Below are 21,739 nucleotides of genomic sequence, written 5' to 3'. Positions count from 1 at the left end.
TGGGGCGCCTGGGGGGCTCAGGCAGTGAAGGGTCTGCCTTCGGCTCAGGTCATGATCCCTGGGTCCTGGGATCAAGTCCGCATCGGGCTCCCTGCTTCCCCCTCCCTGCCGCTCCCCCTGCTTGTGCTCTCTGTCTAATCAATCAATCAATCAATCAATCAATCAATCGCAAACCCAGAACTGAGATCGCCTGTGGGAACGACGGCCCACAGTTTAGCTTTGGGAACAGAGCGTTTTTCCCCGGAGCCCCCGGGACCTCTGGCCTCGCTCTGCCCCCCCGACCGGTGGGGGCTCTGGAAACATCTTTTGTGGCGGGTCATTGTTGGTTTCCAAAGTTGTCCCCCGTCATGGCCGGTGCAAAGGGGAGGGCCGAGGCGTCACCCCCTCTTGAGTTTGCCGACTGCACCGGATGGCACGGCGTGGCCCCAATTCGTGTTCACCTGGAACCTCAAAATGTGACCGTATTTGGAAACAGGGTCTTTGCAGATACAATTCTTTGAATCGAAATGAATTCTACTGGATTCCGGGGATCGGGGGGGGCGGGGCGCCCAATCTCACAGGACACACGGAGGAAGCCAGCTGAGACTGGGTGTGCAGCCCGAGCGAAGGCAGGCCCGGGTGTGCCCGAAAGAGCAGAGGCCAGGAGAGGCCGGAGGGACGCCCCCCAGAGCTTCGGAGCAGCGCGGCCAGCACCTCCACTTCCCGGCTTCCGGCGTCCAGAACCCCGAGAGGACAAGGCCTGCGCCTTAAGCCACCTGGTTTGTGGCAATTTGTTAAAGGCGCCCTAAGAGGCTAATAACCAAAGTCTTTTATTTTTTGTTTAGCTGTTTATTGAGAAGAAGCTTCAATCGTGCCAAGGCTATAAAAATCTGCTGCTCATCATCCAAACGGAGCACATTACCTGCCGGCATTTGGCTTCTCGGCCTCGCCCTGTGACGTGCAGACACTGGGCCATGAACCCAGACGGGGCGGCCGCGCCCTGGCCACGTGGGCTTTGCTCCCATCCCAGCCGCTGGCCTCACCTGTGGACCGGCGACCCGGCGAGGAAGCGCGGCCATCTGAGCGCTCTCTGGCTCCCTCGCAGCACAACTGTCTCACACGAAGGAAACTTCCAGATCAGGTGCACGTTTCCTCAAACGTACTTACACACGTTCCAAAGTCAAACCTAAATATCAAAAAATTCTCCACCACCTGGGACAAGGGAGGCCCCAACGGATGGGCGAAGGTGCCCGCGCTCTGCCGCCCAACACGGGACCTCCGGCGCGCTCTCCTGTATCTGCTCTTAAAATGCGTCAGGGCCGTAGACCTTACGTTAAGTGCCGATAAATCATAAAAAGAAACTATCTCAGCGACTGGGTGGCTCAGTCGGTGAAGCGTCTGCCTTCGGGTCCGGTCATGATCTCAGGGGATCCTGAGGTCTCAGGTCCCGGGATCGAGTCCTGCACCGTCGGGCTTCCTGCTCTGCGACGAGTCTTCTCCCTCTCCCGCGCTCTTCTCTCTCAAATAAATACATAAAATCTTAGAAGAAATAAAATATAAAGAAATTATCTAGCAAAAAAGGACTTTGTCTCTCAAGTCAACACCCAATTTTGTGCGCTTGAATACAGACCCCCCCCCCCAAATACTGAGAAGTTAACCTGTTCTCTCCCATTAGCTTGAGTGACTTCCAAGTGCTAATGGGGCGGCGTCTGCCCCGCGCGGAAGGCGCTGCCGTCGAAGTGCGCGCGAGCCGGCCGGGCCGTCCGGGGGTTTAGCTCAGGCGCCTGGGCCCCCCCCAGCCCCCCGGGTTTGGCCTCCAGCGCGGCTGCCGCGGCCCCCTCGGCGGAGACCCCGCTGTGGCCCCATCTCGCCCCGAGGAGGCCGAGGCCGGGCGGCGGGAAGGTGCTTCCCCAGGGTTCTCGCAATTATTTCTTCACAGCGATGATGACACGAGACACATTTTTTGAAGGTTTAAAAATAGGCACGTGGCGGCTTTTCCAGGGCACCCGACACGCCGGCCGTGCGAGCAGCGGCGCCCACCCGCGGAGCGGACCCCGGGTCCCAGCCCGGCTCCCCGACTCCTCGCTGACGCCCGGGGGACTGGCCCGCCCTGCGGCCCGCGCTGGGCGCACGCACTCGCACACACTGCGCACACCTCACACACCTCCCCCTCACGCACACCACGCACCTCCCCCTCATGCACACCACACCTCACGCACACCGCACCTCCACCTCACCTCACGCACACCGCACCTCCACCTCACGCATGCCACACCTCATGCACACCACCCACCTCCACCTCATGCATGCCACACCTCACGCACACCACATGCCTCCACCTCACACACACCACACACCTCCTCACATTATGCACACATATACCACCCCCCCATACCACACACCTCAGATCTACATCCCCCCACATCCCCTCATATACACACAAACCACACACACCTCCCATATACCCACGCACTCACATCACATACACACCACATGCACCGTACACCCCCACATCCACCTCACAGCCCCACAACAAAACCACACACACAACACATACTCAAATTTCACACAACACACCCATCCACACATACCTCACATACACACACGCACACGCGTCACACATCACACCAGACACCCGTACCACACACACACTATATACCTACATCTCCACACCATACACGCTGCACCCCCCACTCACATCCCACGGGCCACATACCACACACACCACATACACACCGCACCCCCCACACCTCACACACACCACAGATGTACCACAAATGCACACAGAGTACACAAACACCACACATCCACTTCTCACACCCACGCACCCACGCACCATCCCCGCCCACACATACCTCAGAGACACACCGCGCACACCCCTCAGGCCAGCAGAGCAGTGCGGATGAAGAGGGGGCCTTGTCCCCGGTGAGGCAGTGGCTGCGTGGGCCTGAGGACGACGGGGCCGCCCCGGCAGCTGGGGACCCGGGGCCCTGCCTCCAGGGGTGTGACCTGGGCCAGAGGGACCCAGTGAGGATGGCCCCTGGGCAGCCCTGAGGGGAGCGGGACCGCGGGCTTACGAGGCCGGGGCCTTCGGCAGAGTAACTGAGGTCGGGACCACTGACTGGCGAGGTCAGGCTGGGCTGTCCCCGGCCCCGTGGCACCTGTCGCCTTTGCTCTCGGTGACGGTGTCTATGGAGACCCCCTCGGGCCCGCAGCGCCCGCTCCCCGCCACCTGCTGCTCCCGAGATCTGGGCCATCCCGCGCCCCGGGGACTCCTGCCTCCTGCCCTGGGCCCTCGCCCCGACGTGCCCGCGCCTCGGCTTCCCCGGGGGACAAGGGCCAGCACAGCCCACCGCCGTGTCCTCCCAGCTCCCGCGGCCCCGACGCCGCAGCCCGCGCAGCCCGTTGGTCCTTGAGGCGGCGACCTGCCGTCGGGGCGGCCGGGGCTCCTTTCCTGCCAGGTGTGGCTCGGCGCAGAGGCTTGAGGACGGCCGTCGCGGAGGCCGCTCGCGGACCAGAGGCCTGGGTGCCAGGGAGGGGCCGACACGGGGCGGGGTCTGCTCAGCTGAGCGGGGTGCTGGGTGCCCCTGAAGATCCCAGGGTAACGGCCGGGCCCAGGGCCTGGGTGGGGGGGCCCGCGGGGCAGAGGCCGAGGCCGAGGCCGCGGGTGTGGACGGGCGTGGGTCCGGTCCTGGAGGGGCAGGGCGGGGTGGAGGCTGCCGGGACCTCAGAGGAGAGGCCTGGACTCAGAAGACGTGGGGAGGAAGCGGCCGAAGCTCCCTTTGGGGATTCAGAACCTTCTGGAAGGCGGTCGTAAGCAGAGTTTGAAAAAAAATAGTGAGCGAGAGAGCAGGGGCCGGGAGACAGCCGGTGGGAGGTGCGCGCCGCCCCGACGGCTGGTGGGGCACCGAGGAGGCGCCTCCCCCGGCCTGTGAGCCGTGGTCCTAGCACCCGCGCTGAGGTGACGGGGGCGGGGCACCTGCGGCCACTCGGGGCTCGGCCGTCCGTCACCCCTCCCGAAGCCCCGTGGAGCCCGGTGGGCGAGTGTGTCTCCCGCCTCCTCTCTCAGCCCCGCCCCCAGAAATAAAGACGCTGCCACCTCCGAGCACGAGCACGAGGACGAGGACGAGGACGGCCTTTTAATCACAAACTACTTGGCCACAGTCCGGCCTGAGGTTGGAACACTGGGAGGCAGAGCCGGGGACCCTCCCCGGGAACAGAGCCAGCGATGCTCCTGCGCCCCCAGCACCTGGGCTCCCCCCCAGTCGCTTCTACCCCCAGCCAGGGGCTCTCAGGTTAACACCGAACTCCTGACGACCCTTCCGGGGAGAAGTACGGGGACGGGGCCCGGCTCTGCCGTGAGGGCGCAGCGGCTGTCCCCAGGCCGGGCCAGGGCTCCCCCTCGGCGGGAGGCCACCCCCTGGCCTACACGATGCCCTCGGGGCGCTTGCTCCTCCACACCACCAGCATCGTCACCAGCAGGGTCACCAGGATGGGCACCACGATGAAGGGGCACAGGATGCTCCGGGGCGGGTCACGCACGGCCCTGCCGGACGCGGGGCAGTTTCTGAAGTAGCGCTGGTGCACGGCGACAAAGAACTTGTCCACGGCGGCGTTCGGCCAGAAGCAGTCCAGCTGGTCCGCCACGTGCCGGGTGCAGTCCGTGAGCTCCCCGTAGCTCCTGCGGATGGGAAGGCCGCTCATCAGCCCGCGGCGGGCAGGGGCCCGAGGCAGGACCCCGCGGGACTCCTCACCCTGTGCCCCCACCGTGCCGAGCACCCTGGACGTCCAGGCCCGACGGCAGCGGCCCTGCTCCAGGAGGGGGAGACTCTCGACAGTGTTGTGGGGGCTCCCCAGATGTCGAGGGTGAGCTGGGCCTTAGGGTTGTCCCTCCCCGCTTCTGGGATTCCAGGGACCGGGATGCCACATGCAAGGGAAGCCGAAAAGGGGGACGGACGGCGGCCTGGGTCAACAGGCCATCGGTGCCCAGATCCGCGGCCTCTCCAGCCCCTTGCTGTCCGCCCCCCTCACCCCATGCACACCCCTCAGCCTAGGAGGTAGGACTCCCCCTGAGGCCTTATCTCCCGGGCCCCATCCTTTCACCCGCACTGGCGCTCCCACAGTGCTCGTCACCCCTCATTGTACAGAGTGACGTATTTATATTATTTATTGGCTGTAAGTGCCACGACGACAGGGACCTGGTCTCTTCTGTCCACCTCTGTAATGCCAGGGCAGCGAAGAGTACTTGACATGGGCAGGCACCGGTAAATCGGTTTTACTCTTTTTTTAATTGTGGTAAAATTTAAATAACAATGTTATTTTACTATTTTAACCATTTTTACGTGTACAGGTCCGTGGCATTAAATACATTCACACTGTTGTGCGGCCGCCAGCACCGTCCGTCTCCATAACTTTCTCATCTTTCCAAAAAGAAACTCTGTCCCCAGGAAACTCTGATTTCCCATCCCCCTCTTCCCCACCCACCATTCCACATTTTTTGTCTCTGAGTGTGACCGCCCTAGGGACCTCGCGTGAGTGGGATCACAGAATCTTTGTTTCTTTGTGACAGGTTTATTTCCCTGAGCATAGAGGACCCTGCTTCCAATTCTTTTGGGCGTACACCCCGAAGCATAATTGCCGGATACGGTGGTTCTATGGTTAATACTCTGAGATAAGTCACTTTTTAATAACTCAAGATTCAACCCTGGGGGAAATTAAAATGTAGTAGGTGAGTCGCTTCTGCTTCTGGAAACTGCAGAAGAACCCTCTGCTGAAAAGAGTGTTGCTCTTACCTGAACGATAACAAAAAACGCCAGAGAAACTACGGAAGGGTTTGTTCCCTGGAGTCCATCAGAGAGCAGAGGCTGCAAAGCAGTGACGTGACTTATCTCAAGGAGAAGCTACGCAGGGACGGCCCACCTGGGGCAGAGCGTGGGAACAAGACACAGCCGCCATACCAGTCGTGAGGAGAAATCCACTTCTAACACGCTGCCAGAGGCCAACTGTGGGCTAGAAGGTCAGCCTGGAATTTCTGGGGCCCCAGACACGCTGGCGGTTTTGTGACTCACCCGTTTTTCCCATGAGGCTCCAGTGGGTGCTCATGAGAAAGATGAGGGGCGAGCAGATGAGCTCCGCTTGGGGCCAGGCCCAAACACCACACGTTCCTTGAATACTTTGCAGAGCCTTAGACGGCTGGAGGAAGAGCAGTGAATGGTGGCAAACAGACCCTAGCCCCTCCGACGTTCTCAGCCCTGTATCTCCTGGGAAGCAAACCCCTTAAGCGGCTGACAGAGGGATGGTCAGCCTGTCGGCCCCAGGGCACGAGCAAGATGCTCTGTGGCCCGCAGAAGGACAGGGAAAGACTCTTCTCCCTTGGGAGAGCAGCAGGAATGCATCCTGGGCCTAGGACCCTGCATGATACCAAAGAGAGGTCTCCTGTCAGTGGGAGAGGGGCAGGGATCTGCCAGCCAAGACCCCACAGGTACAGGGCAGGGCTTGGCCACCAGGAGACACAGGGCCTGTCTGAGCTCATACGGACCTGGCATGGAATAACAAGCAGGAGCCGTTGCTGCCCAGACAAGGTGGAGAGAGACACGGTCTGGGGCACAGGCATGTGGGGTGGGACGCTGCACTGAGGACACTTCACCAGTCCCGGCCCCGAGCACAAGGCAATGGCAGCCGCTGCCTGAGGTAGGGAGGCCTGTGGTGCTCTGAAGGTAACCACGGCAGCCACAAGCCCCAAACCCAGCTCAGTAAGTCCCGACAAGATGGACTCAAATCCCACCCTAACAGCCTTGCAGAAGAGGCCACCCATTTCCAGATAGGAACACTAGTTACCCCAGGCTCTGCTGTCCTCTACACGAAAGTTCAGTATTCAGTACAGAATTACGAGCTTTTCATTGAAAAGCAACAGAAACCAAGCAACCCCTTGTCAAGAGATAAATCCACGAACAGAATCAGAGTCTGGGATGACGGAGATGCTGGGACTACCAAACAGATGAGTGTGATAAAGGGTCCAGGCGGAGAAGCCAGATGACATACAGCAACAGGGAGTTTCCGCGGAGATGCACGCTCACAAAAGCCAAAGAGAAATGCTAGAAATAAAGCCAAGTCTCAGTATCGAAGAGAATTCCTTTGACGGGCTCTTCGGCAGACCTGACATCTGAGCAATGAATCAGTGAACCTGAAGGTGGGTCAGTAGAAATTACTCAAACAGAAACACAAAGAGGAAAAAAAAAAAAGAGAGCATCCCGGTGGTGTATGAATAACACTGTCAATGGTCTCAGCTCCAACTTGTACTCTGCGTCCCAGAAGGGGGAGAAGAAATGGGGTGGAAGCAATAGTTGAAGAGATAATAGCTGAAAAAATTTTCCCCAAACAGCCAGATATCAGATTGCACACCCAAGAAGTCAGAGAACCCCAAACGGGGGCAAACACCAAGGCAACGGCAACAGCTGAGAAACCACCACCTAGACACGTCAAGTTCAAACAAGCAGCTGAACACCAAAGATAAAGGAAAAAAAGAAGGGATCCCTGGGTGTTGCAGCGGTTTGGCGCCTGCCTTTGGCCCAGGGCGCAATCCTGGTAGACCCGGGATCGAATCCCGCATCGGGCTCCCGGTGCATGGAGCCTGCTTCTCCCTCTGCCTGTGTCTCTGCGCCTCTCTCTCTCTCTGTGACTATCATAAATAAATAAAAAATTAAAAAAAAAAAAGAAAATCCAAGAGAAAAAATTCCAGGGTCAAAAAAAAAAAAAAAAAATCCACAGGGTCTGTGGAGACAAAAGACACCTAGGGAGGAGCAATGATAGGATGTCAGCAGACTTCTTACCAGAGACTGTGCAGGCCGGGGGACAATGGGGTGACGAAGTATTGGCAGCAGTGGCAGGAACACAGCCCCGTCTGCCCAGGATCCCAGCAAAAATAGCTTTCACACGTGACTTTGAAGCAGAGGCCACAGATCAACAAGCTACCCACGGAGGCTTGGAAAGGCTGCATGGAAGAGGCGGGGGTCTCCAGCACCCCTGGGCCCCTTACCCTCCTTACCACCACTCCTGTTATATGGCCTCTAAACCACTAAATCAGGGGAGCCTGGATGACTCAGTGGTTGAGCATCTGCCTTCGGCCCAGGGCGTCACCCCAGGGTCCCGGGATCGAGTCCCACATCGGGCCCCCCGCAGGGAGCCTGCTTCTCCCTCTGCCTGTGTCTCTGCCCCTCTCTCTGTGTCCCTCATGAATAAATAAATAAAGTCTTTTAAAAAAGAATAAATCACTAAGTCACTGTTTTTCTTGCCCTGGCTGCTCTCTGGGTCCCTCTCTGAGTGCACGGGGACCGCGGGCCCCCCCTCACTCCATGTGGGAGAGTGCGTGGGGTGCATGAGGCCCCAGCAGCAGGCGTGTGTGGGACCCGTGCCCTCCGGGGTGCACGCTTTTCCCAAGTGAACAAGGACTTGTGTTTCAAGTAAAAACAGAAGCGGAAAGAGGCACGTGACCGGCCGGGCCTCACTAGCATACATCAGGTGCCTGGCACAGGTAAGAGCTGGATGTGTCGCACGTTGTTAAACCCCGAAGCCCAGCCTCCTGGGCCGGTTGTTGGCCAGCCACAGGGATACGGGTGACAAGCGCTGGTCCCAGTGGCTGTCTTTTCCTCCGCCTCAGGTCCACCAGACCCGCCTAACTTGCGGTGTTCACAGCGGGACCAGTGACAGACCCTGATCCCAAACACGGTCCCTCATCCTCTGCGCCTGAGGCATGGGGCTGGGATGTCTCTGGGAAGAGGTGCCGCCCTCTCCGGGCTGGCCCAGCAGGACGGGGAGGAGGCCCTGACCCAGGGAACGGGGACTCACAGGTCCCACGCGCAGGCCACGCAGGCGCTGGGCCTGAAGGGGACTATTCTGGGATCGGGCGCTTTCTCCTTGAAACATTATCCCTCCAGTCTGCAGAGCCACCCTCGTCTAAAAATATCTCCAACAGGCAGTCGGCCATCCATATCCTGTTTATTTATACAGAAGTGACAGCTGAGACTTTCAATAAATATTTTGAGCCCTGTCAGCAAGGGTGTGATAAGAGAATTTCCCTCAGCGTACATTCTTCTCTTGAGAAGAACGTCGAACTGATTGAAGGGCCCAAAATAATCATGACAAATATTCTTCCCCTAACCCTCCATTTTCAGTTCTCATGTAACCAAGCAATTATCCATTTTTTTTTTTTTTTTTTTTTTTTTAGCTGAGACTTTCTATTTTGGGTCCTTAAGCAAACTTTTCTTGGAATGTTCCCGAACGCTATGGTGGGAGTTTCCAATAAGTTTGGGTCCCAAGTCAAGGGCCCTATGATGCATGTTGACAAGAGGGCCGATGCCCACTGATGCCCCAGGCACACTGTCTGCTCTGGGGACAACCGTGGTGTCCCCTCAACTAGGTCTGACCGGCCCTGATGCGGGGGACCTGAGCCTGGGCCCCGACACCCACAGACCTGGATTCAAATCCCAGCTCCACCGCTTACCGTGAGCGATCCTGGGGATCTCAGGGCCCCGGTCTGAATCGCATGTCCCCTGTGCGAGCGAGCCCAGGCCTCTTTAGAGTCAAATGGGAGACCACCCGGCAGGGTTACGGGGTGGGTCAAGTTAAACGAGGTCAAGGCCCAACATACAGCAGGTGCCCAATAAGTGGAGATTATCTCATCGCTTCTTCCCAGACAGCTGGTGTGTGGCTCGTCAAGTAGGCGCTTCTTGTTCTATAAACTCGACCAAAAGTCGACCAGGCAGCGTGCGTCCGGGCCCTCCAACACCTGAGGAGGAACCACTCTTGGACTTAGGCTGAGTCCACCTGCATCAGGCTCCGCCTCCACCTGCCCGGGGCCATGCACCACTCGTGGCTCCCGCGGCTCTGCACGCGGCCGTGGGGAGGGGAGGTGGCGGCCTGGCAGTCCCAGCGGCCGACGGGGACGTGACCGCCAGGCTGACGGGGGGGGGGCCTGTCAACACGCCAGCGGACCTGCGGGGAGGCTTCCAGGGAGCTGGCGAGGTGTGTGGGTGGGTGCAAGACGCAGACAGAGAGCTGCCCGCGGTGCTCCTGGTGAAGCAGCTCCTCTGCAGATACAAACAACCAATGCGGGTCTGAGAAGGTCAATCTTGAGATTAAAAAGAAAAGCAGCAGACATCCAGCTTTAAGCGTAAGACCGCTCGGCGCTGGCGAAGGCGTAGTGAAATGACGCAGGCACTCGTGTCATCGCTAACAGGAGATAAACTGGTGGACGTTTTCCGCAAAGCCGCTCGGCCCTACAGGTCGATGCCCTCACGGTCGGGGATACCCTTTGGCCCCGTAATTCTGTTTCTGGGGGATTATCCCAAATTAATAACATCAAGTGTAGACAAAAGTAACGTAAGGAGACGCTCGCTGCAGATTTGTAATTATGAGAAACAGCCAACGGCTGGATGCTGGTGAGACACGGCTTCGACAGGCCTCCCTCCGTGTGCACCTTCTCCTGCGGGCTCCCGGCACCCCCACGGCCGCCAGTCAGGAAGGGCAAGGCCACCAGAGCCCCCCCCGCTCCGGGGCCCTGCCTCCCCTTGGTGTCCCCCCCCCCGGGATAGGATGCTTTTCCTGCCCGCCGCCTCCTCCCCTGCAGCCTGGGCGGGGGGCAGGCCCTCCCTTGGGCTCCTGGGCCCTCCCCTCCATCAGCAGCCTGGCCTGCCGCACCCTGAGGCTCCCCTGTCCTCCCTCCGCCCCCCTACGAGGGTGGGGCGTCCACATGCTGCAGGCTCCCTGCCCCCTGGGCCGCCGGTGACCTTCCCCATCCCCACGTGCAGCGGGGACCTGTCCACATCGGCGGCCAACACACCTGCTTCCAGGTTGGCCCTGCCCCAGCCCCCAGGAGACCCTGCGCGGCCCATGCGCCGTCCACACTCCTCCAGAGGGGTCTGCCCAGGACAGGAAGAAGTGACGTGTCTCGGTGGGTTATCACAACCCACATTGCTAACACCAGCTTCCACTTTTCTGTGCTAAGTTTGGGCGGGGCCTTGGCCTCTCTGCACCTCTTCTCCTCCCACCACTCTGGGGCCCGCCTCTCGGCTTCGTCGGGGGCGGCCATCGAAGCCCTCCCTGCTTTCCTCTCCCCTGCACCGCTGCGCGCAGTCCACTACTGGCTGCCTCACCCCTGCCCACCCCCCGGTCCCCGTCTGCCGCCCACATCTTAGCACCTTGCTTCACACCTTCAATGCTCCCCTGGGCTGAACTCAAAGCCCTGGTGTGGCCCCCACCCTCAAGCACGTCCTCTCCTTCTCACGGGCCTGCTAGCTGTGCCGGTCGATGCGTCTACCTCAGGATCTTTGCACATGCCGCTCTTTCTACTTGGAAGGCTCTTAACCCCATCTCCACAAGGCCGACCTCTGCTCATCCCTCAAATGTCACTGCCTCAAAAAGGCCTGCTGGCCTCCTGGTAAAGTGGGGTTCCCCTCACAGACGTCTCACTTTGTACTGTGATTCGCTTGCTGTGGGTCTCGACAACTAGCCTGCAAACTCCATGAGGTCGGGAACCACGTAAGATGAAGATAAAATCCCACTTACCCTGCTCACTGGGGTCACCTCAAAGGCCAAGGGGAGCCAGCGCTGGAGGGAGAGTGAAGATGGGCCAGGAGGCCCACAGCAGGGGCAGCCTTAGCAGCGTGGCCTGGCCCGGTGCAGAGCAAGTGCACGCCCGATGGTGTTTTGAGAGCCCCACGGTACACGGAGAGCCCGCGGATGCGCGTCATGCCAGATGGAGTCGACCACACTGTCACGTCGGAGACCTGAACACCCCTTTCAGGGCTAAGCAGCTTAGAACCAGCATAAAGTGAATAAGCCGGATTCAGTGACTGCACGTGAAGTGTCTGCTCCACAGAGAATCAACAGCCTGTTCAAAGGCCACTATTTAGACAACAAAGAAAAATGACACATTCCCCAAATGGAAATTCTATGCCAGTATTCTTGGACTACAATATTAAAAAGTAGAAATTAGTAAGAAAGGGAGAAATTAAAAAAAGATCACATCTCTAGAAATTAATGTCACATCGCTCGTAGGACCTTGAGGTCAAACGCGAACTTGATGGTTTGCTCACATGCGATGATTATAACGCAAGAGCAATACTACTCTTAAAAGGTAAGGGGATCGGGTGGCTCAGTGGTTGAGCATCTGCCTTCCGCCCAGGGCGTGACCTCGGGGTCCTGGGATCGAGTCCCGCGCCGGGCTCCCTGCACAGAGCCTGCTTCTCCCTCTGCCTGTGTCTCTGCCTCTCTCTGTGTGTCTTTCATGAATAAATAAATAAATAAAATCTTTAAAAAAAAAAAAAGGAGGTGCTAGACTCAGGCAGTTCTTTCAAATCCTGGAGCTCAGAGGAGCAGGCGAGCGGCTCCCCAGGTTCTTTAAAGAGTTAACAAAACCCTGATCTGCACCCCCTGGAGGTGGCAAGGCCGGCCGGAGCCACAGCCTGCGCAGATGGCCTCCCCGCACCCGTAAACACACACGGAAGTGCCAGGAGGATGCCAGCAGGCTGAAGCCGGGCGCACAGAACACCCTGGAGCCAGGTTTAGTTCAGGAAAGCTTCAAACTAGCGACAAAATCACACTCCAAGCTGCCAGTGGGGAGTGACATGGGGCCGTCTCAGTGCACGCCGAGGAGGCATTTGATAAAATTCAACACTTGTTTCTGATGGAAAAGAAACAACCCCGTGAGTCCACGAAGAGGTTCTTTTCTTAATGGGATAAAACCCTCTCCCGCGCCCTTGGCACACGTCCGCGGACCACGGGAACCCGGGGGGCATTTTCATTCCAGGCCGGAATCCGCCAAGCGGTCAGGTCGGTCTGCTCCCCTGCGGCTTCCGCCTCGGGTGTCGGGGCTCCCACCCGAGACCGGGTTGTCACGCGGAGCCTTTCCAAGGCAGGGCGGGGCCGGCCGCTGCCGGGGCTACTTCCTCTGGTGACAGAAAGCCACGCAGGGGCCGGGCCTGGCCTGCATGAGGCTTGGCGTGCGTGCCAGGCCCGCTCATCCCTGCAAGGGGCCTCTGCCCACAGACAGGAGGGGCCGGGGCCCTGGCGGGGGCTACCACGCCCACGTGCCCTGCTTCTCCTGCGGACCGTGGGCAGGACCGTGGGCAGGCGCGCCGGGGGCCAGCGCACAGGGCAGCTTTTGTTTTCCTTGATGCTGGGGGAGACACAGGGAAGTCTTGTGAATGATCAAAAACATGCTTCATGGGCATCGGCCCGGGGACGTGCTGGGCCCGGGGAGCGGGCGGCGTGGCTCCGGGGCTGCTGGGCCAGCCGTGCACCTGCACTCGCTCCACACGCCTGCGGTTCGCCGCCGGAGCGGCCAGGCTGGAGCGTGCACCGTCGAGCCCTCCCTACCCAGGCAGGTCACACAGACCCCGTCACCCCAGGGCTCCGACGACACCCCATGGCTCCGACCTACAGCAGCGCCCAGACAAGGCAGCTTTGACGTTAGCGTGACTGTTCACGCAGACTCAAGGCTTCCACGGCAGTTTATCTCCTGATGTTGCACACAGGGACCCCGGACGTCCTGGCGAACCCGTGTCCGCGGGGGGCGGCCCGCAGCATTCACCTGCACAGACCACCAGGTCCCACCAACGCTCCGGCCAAAAAAGACCCGAGACAAGGCGACGGGCTTCCCACACAGGCCGGCTGATGGAGGAGGTAATAGGCACGTCGCGCCCGTGGGCCAGCTCCCCGGCTGCCCCGCACCTCCCCGAGCACCGGGCGCCCACACTCTCTCAGAAAGTGACGATTATGGACAGAAGAGAGAACAAACGGCCCCGGGAGGGCTCCGGGGAAGAAGAGGAAGGCAGATGGAAACGGGCCGGCTTGTCGACAGCAAGGAGGCAGCCGTTCCTCAGAACCACCCGCAGCCCGTCCAGGACGCGCGGCAGCTCCTACGGAGCAGGTGGGCAGGGGGAGCCGGGCAGACCGGGCACTCCGGCCAACGGGACAGCCTCTGGGGCCTCCTCGGCCGGGCCCCCTTCCCGCCCCGCTGGGCCTCTGGCTTCCCTTGTCCTGGCCTGAAGCCAGCCTGCTCTCCCGCCCCCCGAGACGTTTCCAGGGGAAGAACGGCAGGAAGGGGGTCTGGGGTCATTCCACTGCGGCTCGCGGGCGCTGGCCCCGGAGGAGGCTGTCGGGGGGCATCGCCCTGCCACACAGCACGGACACGGCCCCCGGGGACTGCCCCCCACTCCCACCCCAACAGCACGTGGCAGACGCTCAGCCTGGGGAGCCTGACCTGCCCCTCACACGTTCGGGGTGCGGCTGCTTCTCGAGACCTACTCGGGGACAGCCTGCGCCCCGGCCCCTCGGCCGGAAAGGGTTTCACGGTTCCTCTTCTGCAGAGGAGTGGCTGCTTCCCCCCTGCTTGTCCGGCAGCGTGGAGGGGGCCCTGGGCTCTCCCCCCGAGCCTCCCCGCCCCCAGGCCCCCGCCTGTGGACTCGTTTCCTCAAAGTCAGGCCTCAGGCCTGGCGCTCCTGGTACACGGCCCGCCGAGGCCTCGGGGCCCCGTGGCGCCCCTCCTCTCCTCTCACCCCATCCCTCTTCATCCAATTGCAGCTGCACATTGGCTGGCTGGCTCCCGCCGGACTGTGCCGCGGGGAGGGCAGGGCACCCCCTCCCTCTCGCTTCCCTGTGGACGCCTGGCCCCTGCGTGCACAGGGCGACTCCGGGCCCCCGGACCCCGAGCCGGGGCAGGGAGGGAGAGGTGCTGGAGGGCACTGCTCCTCCCAGCCTGGGCTGCCCTGGGGCGCCAGGTGGACGGAGGGGCCCTGCCTGGATACGGGGTCCGCAGCGGCCCCAAGGCCCCCAGACCCGCAGTCCAGTGCTCCTGTGCTAGCCCCGGAGCCTGCCCTTGGGCCTGGAACCCGGAGCAGCACTTCGGGGGCGCAGGGAGGAGGCCCCCTGGGAAGATTCTTCAGCTCTGTGTCCAGGCTGCTTGGGGCCACCTGGAAGCAATGTGTGGGGCCGGCCACGCGTGGGGCCACGTGTGGGACGGGGAGGAGCGTCCCCTCCTCCAGGCAGGGTGCGCGGCTCGGCTCCCTTCGGCTCCGCCCCGACCAGCCGCCCCGTGCAGGATACGACCCGCCAAGCTGCGCGGTGTGTCCTTGGGCAAGAGACTCGGCGTCTGGGCTGTGGCATCTCCACCTAGAAGACGCCCCGGGGCCCAGCTGGAGACCAGGGAGCCAACGCACAAGGAGGCCCCACACCCCAGGCCCAGCGGGGAAGCCCCAGTCAAAGCAACCACGATCAACAGAGGAAGACCAGCGTTTTCCTGTTTCTGGAAGGTTTACGCAGAGTTTGGTGGCCAGAGCTTTGCCACCGCACCGGGTGGCTCTAGGCCCTGCCCTGGTTTCCTGAGCTTGGCACCAGTCAGGCCACAGCATGGCTTGAACCTCTTCCTCGCCGGGGTCTGCACACACAGCTCTAGCTCCTCACCAGCCCCCCGGCTTCCTCGACGGGCAGAGCCTGCACAGACACACCCACGGGCGTCAGAGCCGGGACCTAGTGGGGGCCAGGGGGCGATGGACACCCCCACGGGAGCCATCCAGGGAGCTGTGGGCATGCACAGCAGGGACCCACTCAGGTTGGGGCAGAGGACCACACGCCCCCTGCAGCCGAGGGCACCAGGGCTGACGGTCTGGCTCTGCTCTTCGCAGGACAGCAGGCGCTAGGACACGTCCCACGGACATGCTCCTCCTCGAAGCAGCTTCAGGAGCCGGCCTTCCCGTCCGATCCTTACGGAAAGGAAGCTGTGGAGATGGTCCATGTGGGTGACCCGAGTGGGGCAGTGGGGGGGGGGGGTGGCTCAGGGGTCCCATGTCTGCTCTTCCACGTAGCAGCTGCCTCCCCTGCTTGCCCCCAGAAGCCCCTTGTGGGGAGGAGGCAGCCTGGCCGCCCCGTCCCCACCCAGGGCCTGGCCTAGCCTCCCTCCACTGCTCCCGACCTATGGCTCTGTGCCTGGAAGCTTCTGGTGCCTCTGCTCACACCGGGGGGAAGCAGAGGTTTTTAAATCCATTCCTGGCTCCGTGCGCAGCCTGCTTTGGCACCAGACACATGACCCGGGGTGCCGCCGACGCAGGCTCCCCATGGAGAGGGCCCACCGGGCAGGCGAACAGGCTGGGGCAAGAACCAGGCTCCGGGCCCTGAGCTCAGGGAGATGAAGCTGCAGCTGTAAAACTCAGCAGGCGTCTCAGAAACCCAGGGAGCTGCGGGGATCAGTGAGCTGTGCCCCCGTCCTGGTCCTCCTGTCACCCCCTGGGAAGGTCTGGGACCCTCCGTGCAGACACCAGGTCTGGGGAGGTGGGGCGCCACTCCCACCCTCACTGCAACGCGGTTTGCCCGTGTCTGAGGCCCGGGATTAGGTGGACAGCCAGGGAGCTATACATGGACACCGACACCCGGGGACAGTATCCTTGTGAAGCTACGCAGGCCACCGGAGGGAGGGGCTTTGCCCTCCCACCCACCCTGGTCCTGTTGCTCTCCGCCCATCCTGCCCCGGAGACCCTCTGTCACTCTCTGCAGGGACCCCACTCCGCCCCCCCCCCCCGCAGGGGCCCCTGCACTGGCTCCCCCGCCACATGCCACCCACTCACTGTCTCCTCCAGGCAGCCCCTGCCATCTGTGCCCCTGCTGCCCCAGTCCTACTGAATTCGGAGCTCAGGGCAATTCTGAGAGGACGGGGATGGGCAGGGCCGTGGAACATTCTACACCGTGCTGTCTGCCTGGTGGTGAGCACTGAGCGCGGTGCCTTCCCCTGTCAGAGGGGCACAGCGGTCCCTGGCTGCCGGCGAGGCTGAGAAGCCCCCTCCACGGTCCCCGGTCCATGTACACATGGCCCCTGGCTATCGGGACCTCACAGCCGTCGGGGAGCCCCTGCCTCTGGCCTGGAAGACCTGGGGGGCCAGGTGCCATCTGTCTCCTGGAACCCCTGGAGGGGGTGGGGTCGAGGGAAGGAGGGAATGCTTGGCCTCTGTCTCTCTCCTGACTTGATGGGGCCGCTGAGACCTGCCAGCACAAGACCCTCACACGTGGACCCTCACATGCACCTGGCACAGAACAAGTGCCAGAAAATGCCAGAGACACCCCGCGTGCACTGTCACCTGTGCAGGATGGCAGGCTGGTGGGACAGGAGCGCAAAGCATGACCACCCCGGGCCTGCTCCATGGAATGAAACCCGGGCTGGGGGGCTGGAGCACAGCACCCGTGGGCTCAACATGGAGGAGGGGCTGCCACGGGGCCAGAAATGACAACTGGGAAACTGAGGCACACACCCCGCTGGTGCCCCGGGAAAGGCGGGCATGACTGCAGGTTAAAGCCCGGGCCCGTCTTCAGGGGGCAGAGAGGCCAGCCGCGGGCTCAGGTCTGGCTTTCTGCATCAGGTGAGGAGGTCCGGCACGGGGTCAGGGAGCGGGCTCTGCAGCCGGCCGTTGGTTTCCTGGCCCATGAAGACATCGCTCAGGCAATGAAGGGGGCATGACTCCGTCAGGGCCAGCCGAGTGGCTCAGGGGGAGCCTAGATTCCTCCAGGGTCCCGTGAAGGTGACCTCCAGGCAGGGTGACACTGTCTGAGGTCAGCTGACCGAACCACCAGGTGAGGGTTCAGGGCTGTGGCTTCTCTGTGCCCTGTCCTCACTCTGGGCAGAAGGCCATGCCGGCCGACAAGGAGGGCTTGCCAGCTTCCTGTGGGTGAACCTGACACCGGGTGGAGGGTTGGAGCTGGGGGGCCAGTCTCCCCTGCTACTGGGGCTTACGCTGAGGGAGAAACAGGGGCTCCCCAGCAGCCACAGTGCTGGAAGGAGGTGCGGGCAGGTCCCGAGGCCTAAACCCTATGGGGCTGTGGCCCCTGAGAAATCCTCAATCCTCTGAACTCCTTCATGGCACCAACGTGCCCTCCCCTAACTTTCTGAAGAAGAACCACAATCAGGGCCCACCCCTGGCCTGGCCTGGCAATACTTTGGCTCACCTCCCTGCGAACACGTGCTCACCCAGGAAGGGAAGCTGCTGTGCCCCACAGCAAGGGAGAAGCTTCCAGCCATAGCTGCGTCTCTGTGATTCTCACTTGGCCTGGGACAAAGCTGACACCACAGAGCAAGCCCAGCACCCCGGGGAGGATGCAAACAGAGAAATACACGTCACAAGGACCTGCAGACCACCTGGCTTTCTGGAGGGGGTCTTGAAACCCCCCTACCGGCACCAGGACAGGCTGGAGGAGGGGAGTCAGGCCCTGGTGCCGCGTGTCAGCCCATGTCCCTGAGGGCTTGGCTGTCCAGGGCCTGGGGGTCTGTCCTGGAAGCTGCCCAAAGGCTCCCGGAAGGCAGCCCCTCAGCAGTCACGGGCCTCCGGGCTCACAGCCTGGCCGCCCCTTCCCAGTCCCTGCTTCTAGCAACCTGTAAGCCACCACCTGGGAGAGAAGACGTCATATGTAAAACAGAAGTAACAAGCTCGCTGCCTTCTCTGAGGACATGATAAAAACCCAGAGACGATGGACACCAGCTACACCAACTTCAGAAAACAAGGCGGTTCATCACAGATGCGTCGTCCTGCCAGGCTGTCACTCATGTGGGAAAGCCACCTAGAAGTCTTCCACTCTGAGAAGGTTATTAATCATACAGTTTGTTTCTAGGATTTACTGAAATAGTTGCCTGAATTTAAAAGATACCTGTGAAAAGGGAACGATGGGTTAAAAATAGTAAGACCTGCTTGAATTAAGAGCCTATTTGCAAAGATGAGTGGCCAAGAGCCCCATCGCACCAAGGGTTATTACTGACACAAGTCAGAGCCACGCGGTGTGAAAAAATGAAAACAAAATAGAGGATGGAAAGGAGAAGCAGGTTTTAGAACATTAACTCCAATCAATCAGGAGAGAGAGACAGAGGCAGAGACACAAAGCAAAATTCGAGGAATCCAAAAACTCAGGGATTCTGGTTCTTTTCCTCGAGGGGAGGCCAGAGTGTGCGGTCTGACACGTAAGAAAGCCAACACAGAAATCAGAACTGTGTTTCACATTTCACGGCTGCTCGAGTGAAAAAAGTTTTCCAATAGTCGGCCTCAGCTGAAAGATAAGAGACGTCCCATTTCAACAACACGGAGGGAAAAGAAATCACTGGAAAAAGATCAAGATCAGGGACAAAAAACCGGAGTGCCTGAAGGTTGAACACAAGGGACAAATACGAGGTCATTTTCTCGGTTACGGGGCTCATCGCTCTCCCCGTGGAAACACAAAATCCGGCAATAAGCTGTTTGCAAGAGACGGCAGAAGAGTACGAGGAGGCGTGAGCAAACGGCAGGCGGTGCAGACCCGTGTTGCGATGCTAACGCGAGGCCAAGAATAACGGAGGGCGAAAACCATCACGTGTCCGAGGGTCGTAAGCGCGGCTCCCGGTCGGTAACATCCGCAGGATAACGCGGCATCTAAACGCTACAGGGACGGGCAAGAGCTGCGCAGAGAAACCTGCCAGAGAAAGGACGCGGAGGGACGGCAGCGCGGGCAGGCCCGAGGAACCCCCCACTCCGTTATCGCGTACCCAGAAAGTCAGAAACATGGGAAGGGCGCGGGTTGCAGCGGTGCGGGGCTGGGGGCCGTTTTGGTGGGAATGAGGTGGAACGAACAGAACAAGCTTCGTTTCCAAGGATCGGTGGTGGGTTTACAGAAGGTCATCGTGTGCGAGATCTCCAAGAGAATCTCAACAGAGACACAAAAGCAGAAACCCTTCACTCTGTGTTCTCTCACTCTGTCAAGAGAAGAAGAGATAAGAACCAAACAGAAACACAACATTTGAGAATGAAAATAGACTTGCCAGGGCGCCTGGGTGACTCAGGGGTTGAGCATCTGCCTTCGGCCCAGGGCGTGATCCTGGGGTCCTGGGATCGAGTCCCGCATCAGGCTCCCTGCATGGAGCCCGCTTCTCCCTCTGCCTGTGTCTCTGCCTCTCTCTCTGTGTCTCTCATGAATAAATAAATAAGATCTTTAAAAAAAAAAAAGAAGAAGAAAATAGACTTGCCTAAGGAAAAAAAACGTCTGATACAATGAAAACACAGATACCCCAAAACCTGAAGGATGTGGCAAAGAAGGTCCCCAGGGAGAAACCACGGGGCCTTAAATACCTTTATTAGGTTAAGAAAAAAAAAATGAGGAAAAAAATGATGATGTAATAAGCATCTAAATTCTGTCTCGTGAAAGGAACAAATATTTCTTCAGAATGGTAAAACGAGGGAAAAGTGAACGATGTAAGTTAAAAGCCAAAAAAGTTTTAGAAGATCTTGTTATGTAAAACGTCGCCTGTTTTCTTAAGATTTTATTTATTTATTTGAGACCGAGGAGAGAGAGAGGGCGCACAAGTAGGGGGAGCAGCAGAGGGAGAGGGAGAAGCGGGCTCTCCTCTGAGCAGGGAGCCCCACGCGGGGCTCGACCCCAGGACCCTGAGATCGTGACCCGAGCCGAAGGCAGACGCTTCACTGACCGAGCCACCCAGGCGCCCACCCTCCCAGCCAGTTTTCTAAAGACCTATAAGAATGCACACAATGAACTAAAAAGTGGGCCTTGTCATCTCCCTCTGCTGACCGAGGCGGCATTTAAACAAAAGGTGAGAAAAACACAAAGATTAAACAGAATTTTGAACACATAAGATACGAAACATCAAGGCCATATTCTACATCATTACGTCTTAGGGAGTGATGTGAAGAACACAGACCCAATAAACATCACTGAAATACAAACATTAAACACGAAGTAGCCCCCGAATTCATCAATAGTGAAACTGGAAAAAGCAATCCTTCCCCCGGACACGCAGATCTGATGGTTTCAGTGATGAATTCATTCACATTTGCAAGGAATTAATAATTATCACGTCACGTAAGTGATTTCCCACCTTGACGCCTCTGGTCAGCTAAGCGCATGTATTCCATTAGGCGAATGTGACCCTAATCCTGAAACGTCAAGGAAACGTCTACGGAGGGAGATCAGGAGATGTCAATGAAGCAAATAGTTTTCTACTCATTTTGCTGGGGAGGACGCAGAGGCCCAGGGAGTTTAAGCGGCGATGAATTAGCAGGATTCACGTGAGGGGAGACCCACTTGAGCTCTGTTCACCGTGATAGCGTCTTACTAACTGCTACAAGACAGCATCTGAAGGTAACAGGCCATCAGGCCACCAGGCCAGCTGCTGGCCATTCCTCTGGAATGGAGGACGCAGGGGCCAGAGATTCCCTGGGGAAGGACTCCTGCCAACAGGCGGAACTTCCCTCGGTGACTGGAGATGGGCCATCTCGATCAGAATCTCAATATGACTTCTCATGGACCTTGGCAAAATGGTTCTTCCTTCTTTTGGAAAAATAGGCAGAAAACATATCAAAGAAAGTAAAATATAGGGACCCCTGGGTGACTCCGCAGTTGAGCATCTGCCTTCGGCTCAGGCTGTGATCCCGGGGTCCTGGGACCGAGTCGCGCATTGGGCTCCCTGCATGGAGCCTGTTTTTCTCTCTGCCTGTGTCTCTGCCTCTCTCTCTGTGTGTCTCATGAATAAATAAAATCTTTTAAAAAAAGAAAAAGAAAGGAAGTAAAACATAATGTGAAATGGAATGAGACTGGACATGCTACGAGATAATGAGGTCTTCTAAACTATAGAAAATATTATAGAGCCACGGCGATGGGAAGGGGGGGTATGGCCCCAGGATATAAGTAAAAATTACCTGAACGGATACTAATGCACACAAAACGTAGTATGTATGAAGCTACGCAC

General features: G+C 59.3%; 1 protein-coding gene across 2 annotated transcripts in view; it reads right to left on the bottom strand.

Annotated features, from left to right (window-relative positions):
• Nucleotides 1–4,091: 4,091 nt before the first annotated feature.
• Nucleotides 4,092–21,739, bottom strand: part of RAMP1 (receptor activity modifying protein 1) — a 36,416-nt gene continuing 18,768 nt past the window's right edge. For both annotated transcript variants that reach the window (XM_072796870.1, XM_072796869.1), the window contains exon 3: nt 4,092–4,660. In XM_072796870.1, coding sequence (XP_072652971.1) covers nt 4,405–4,660 — 256 coding nt within the window. In that variant the 3' untranslated portion in view covers nt 4,092–4,404. The remainder of the gene's footprint in view (nt 4,661–21,739) is intronic.

This window comes from Canis lupus, chromosome 24 (assembly GCF_048164855.1).
Source record: "Canis lupus baileyi chromosome 24, mCanLup2.hap1, whole genome shotgun sequence".
NCBI classification, from domain to species: Eukaryota; Metazoa; Chordata; class Mammalia; order Carnivora; family Canidae; genus Canis; species Canis lupus.
Note: the sequence above shows the minus strand (reverse complement) of the source record. Positions and strands in the feature narration are given on the sequence as shown.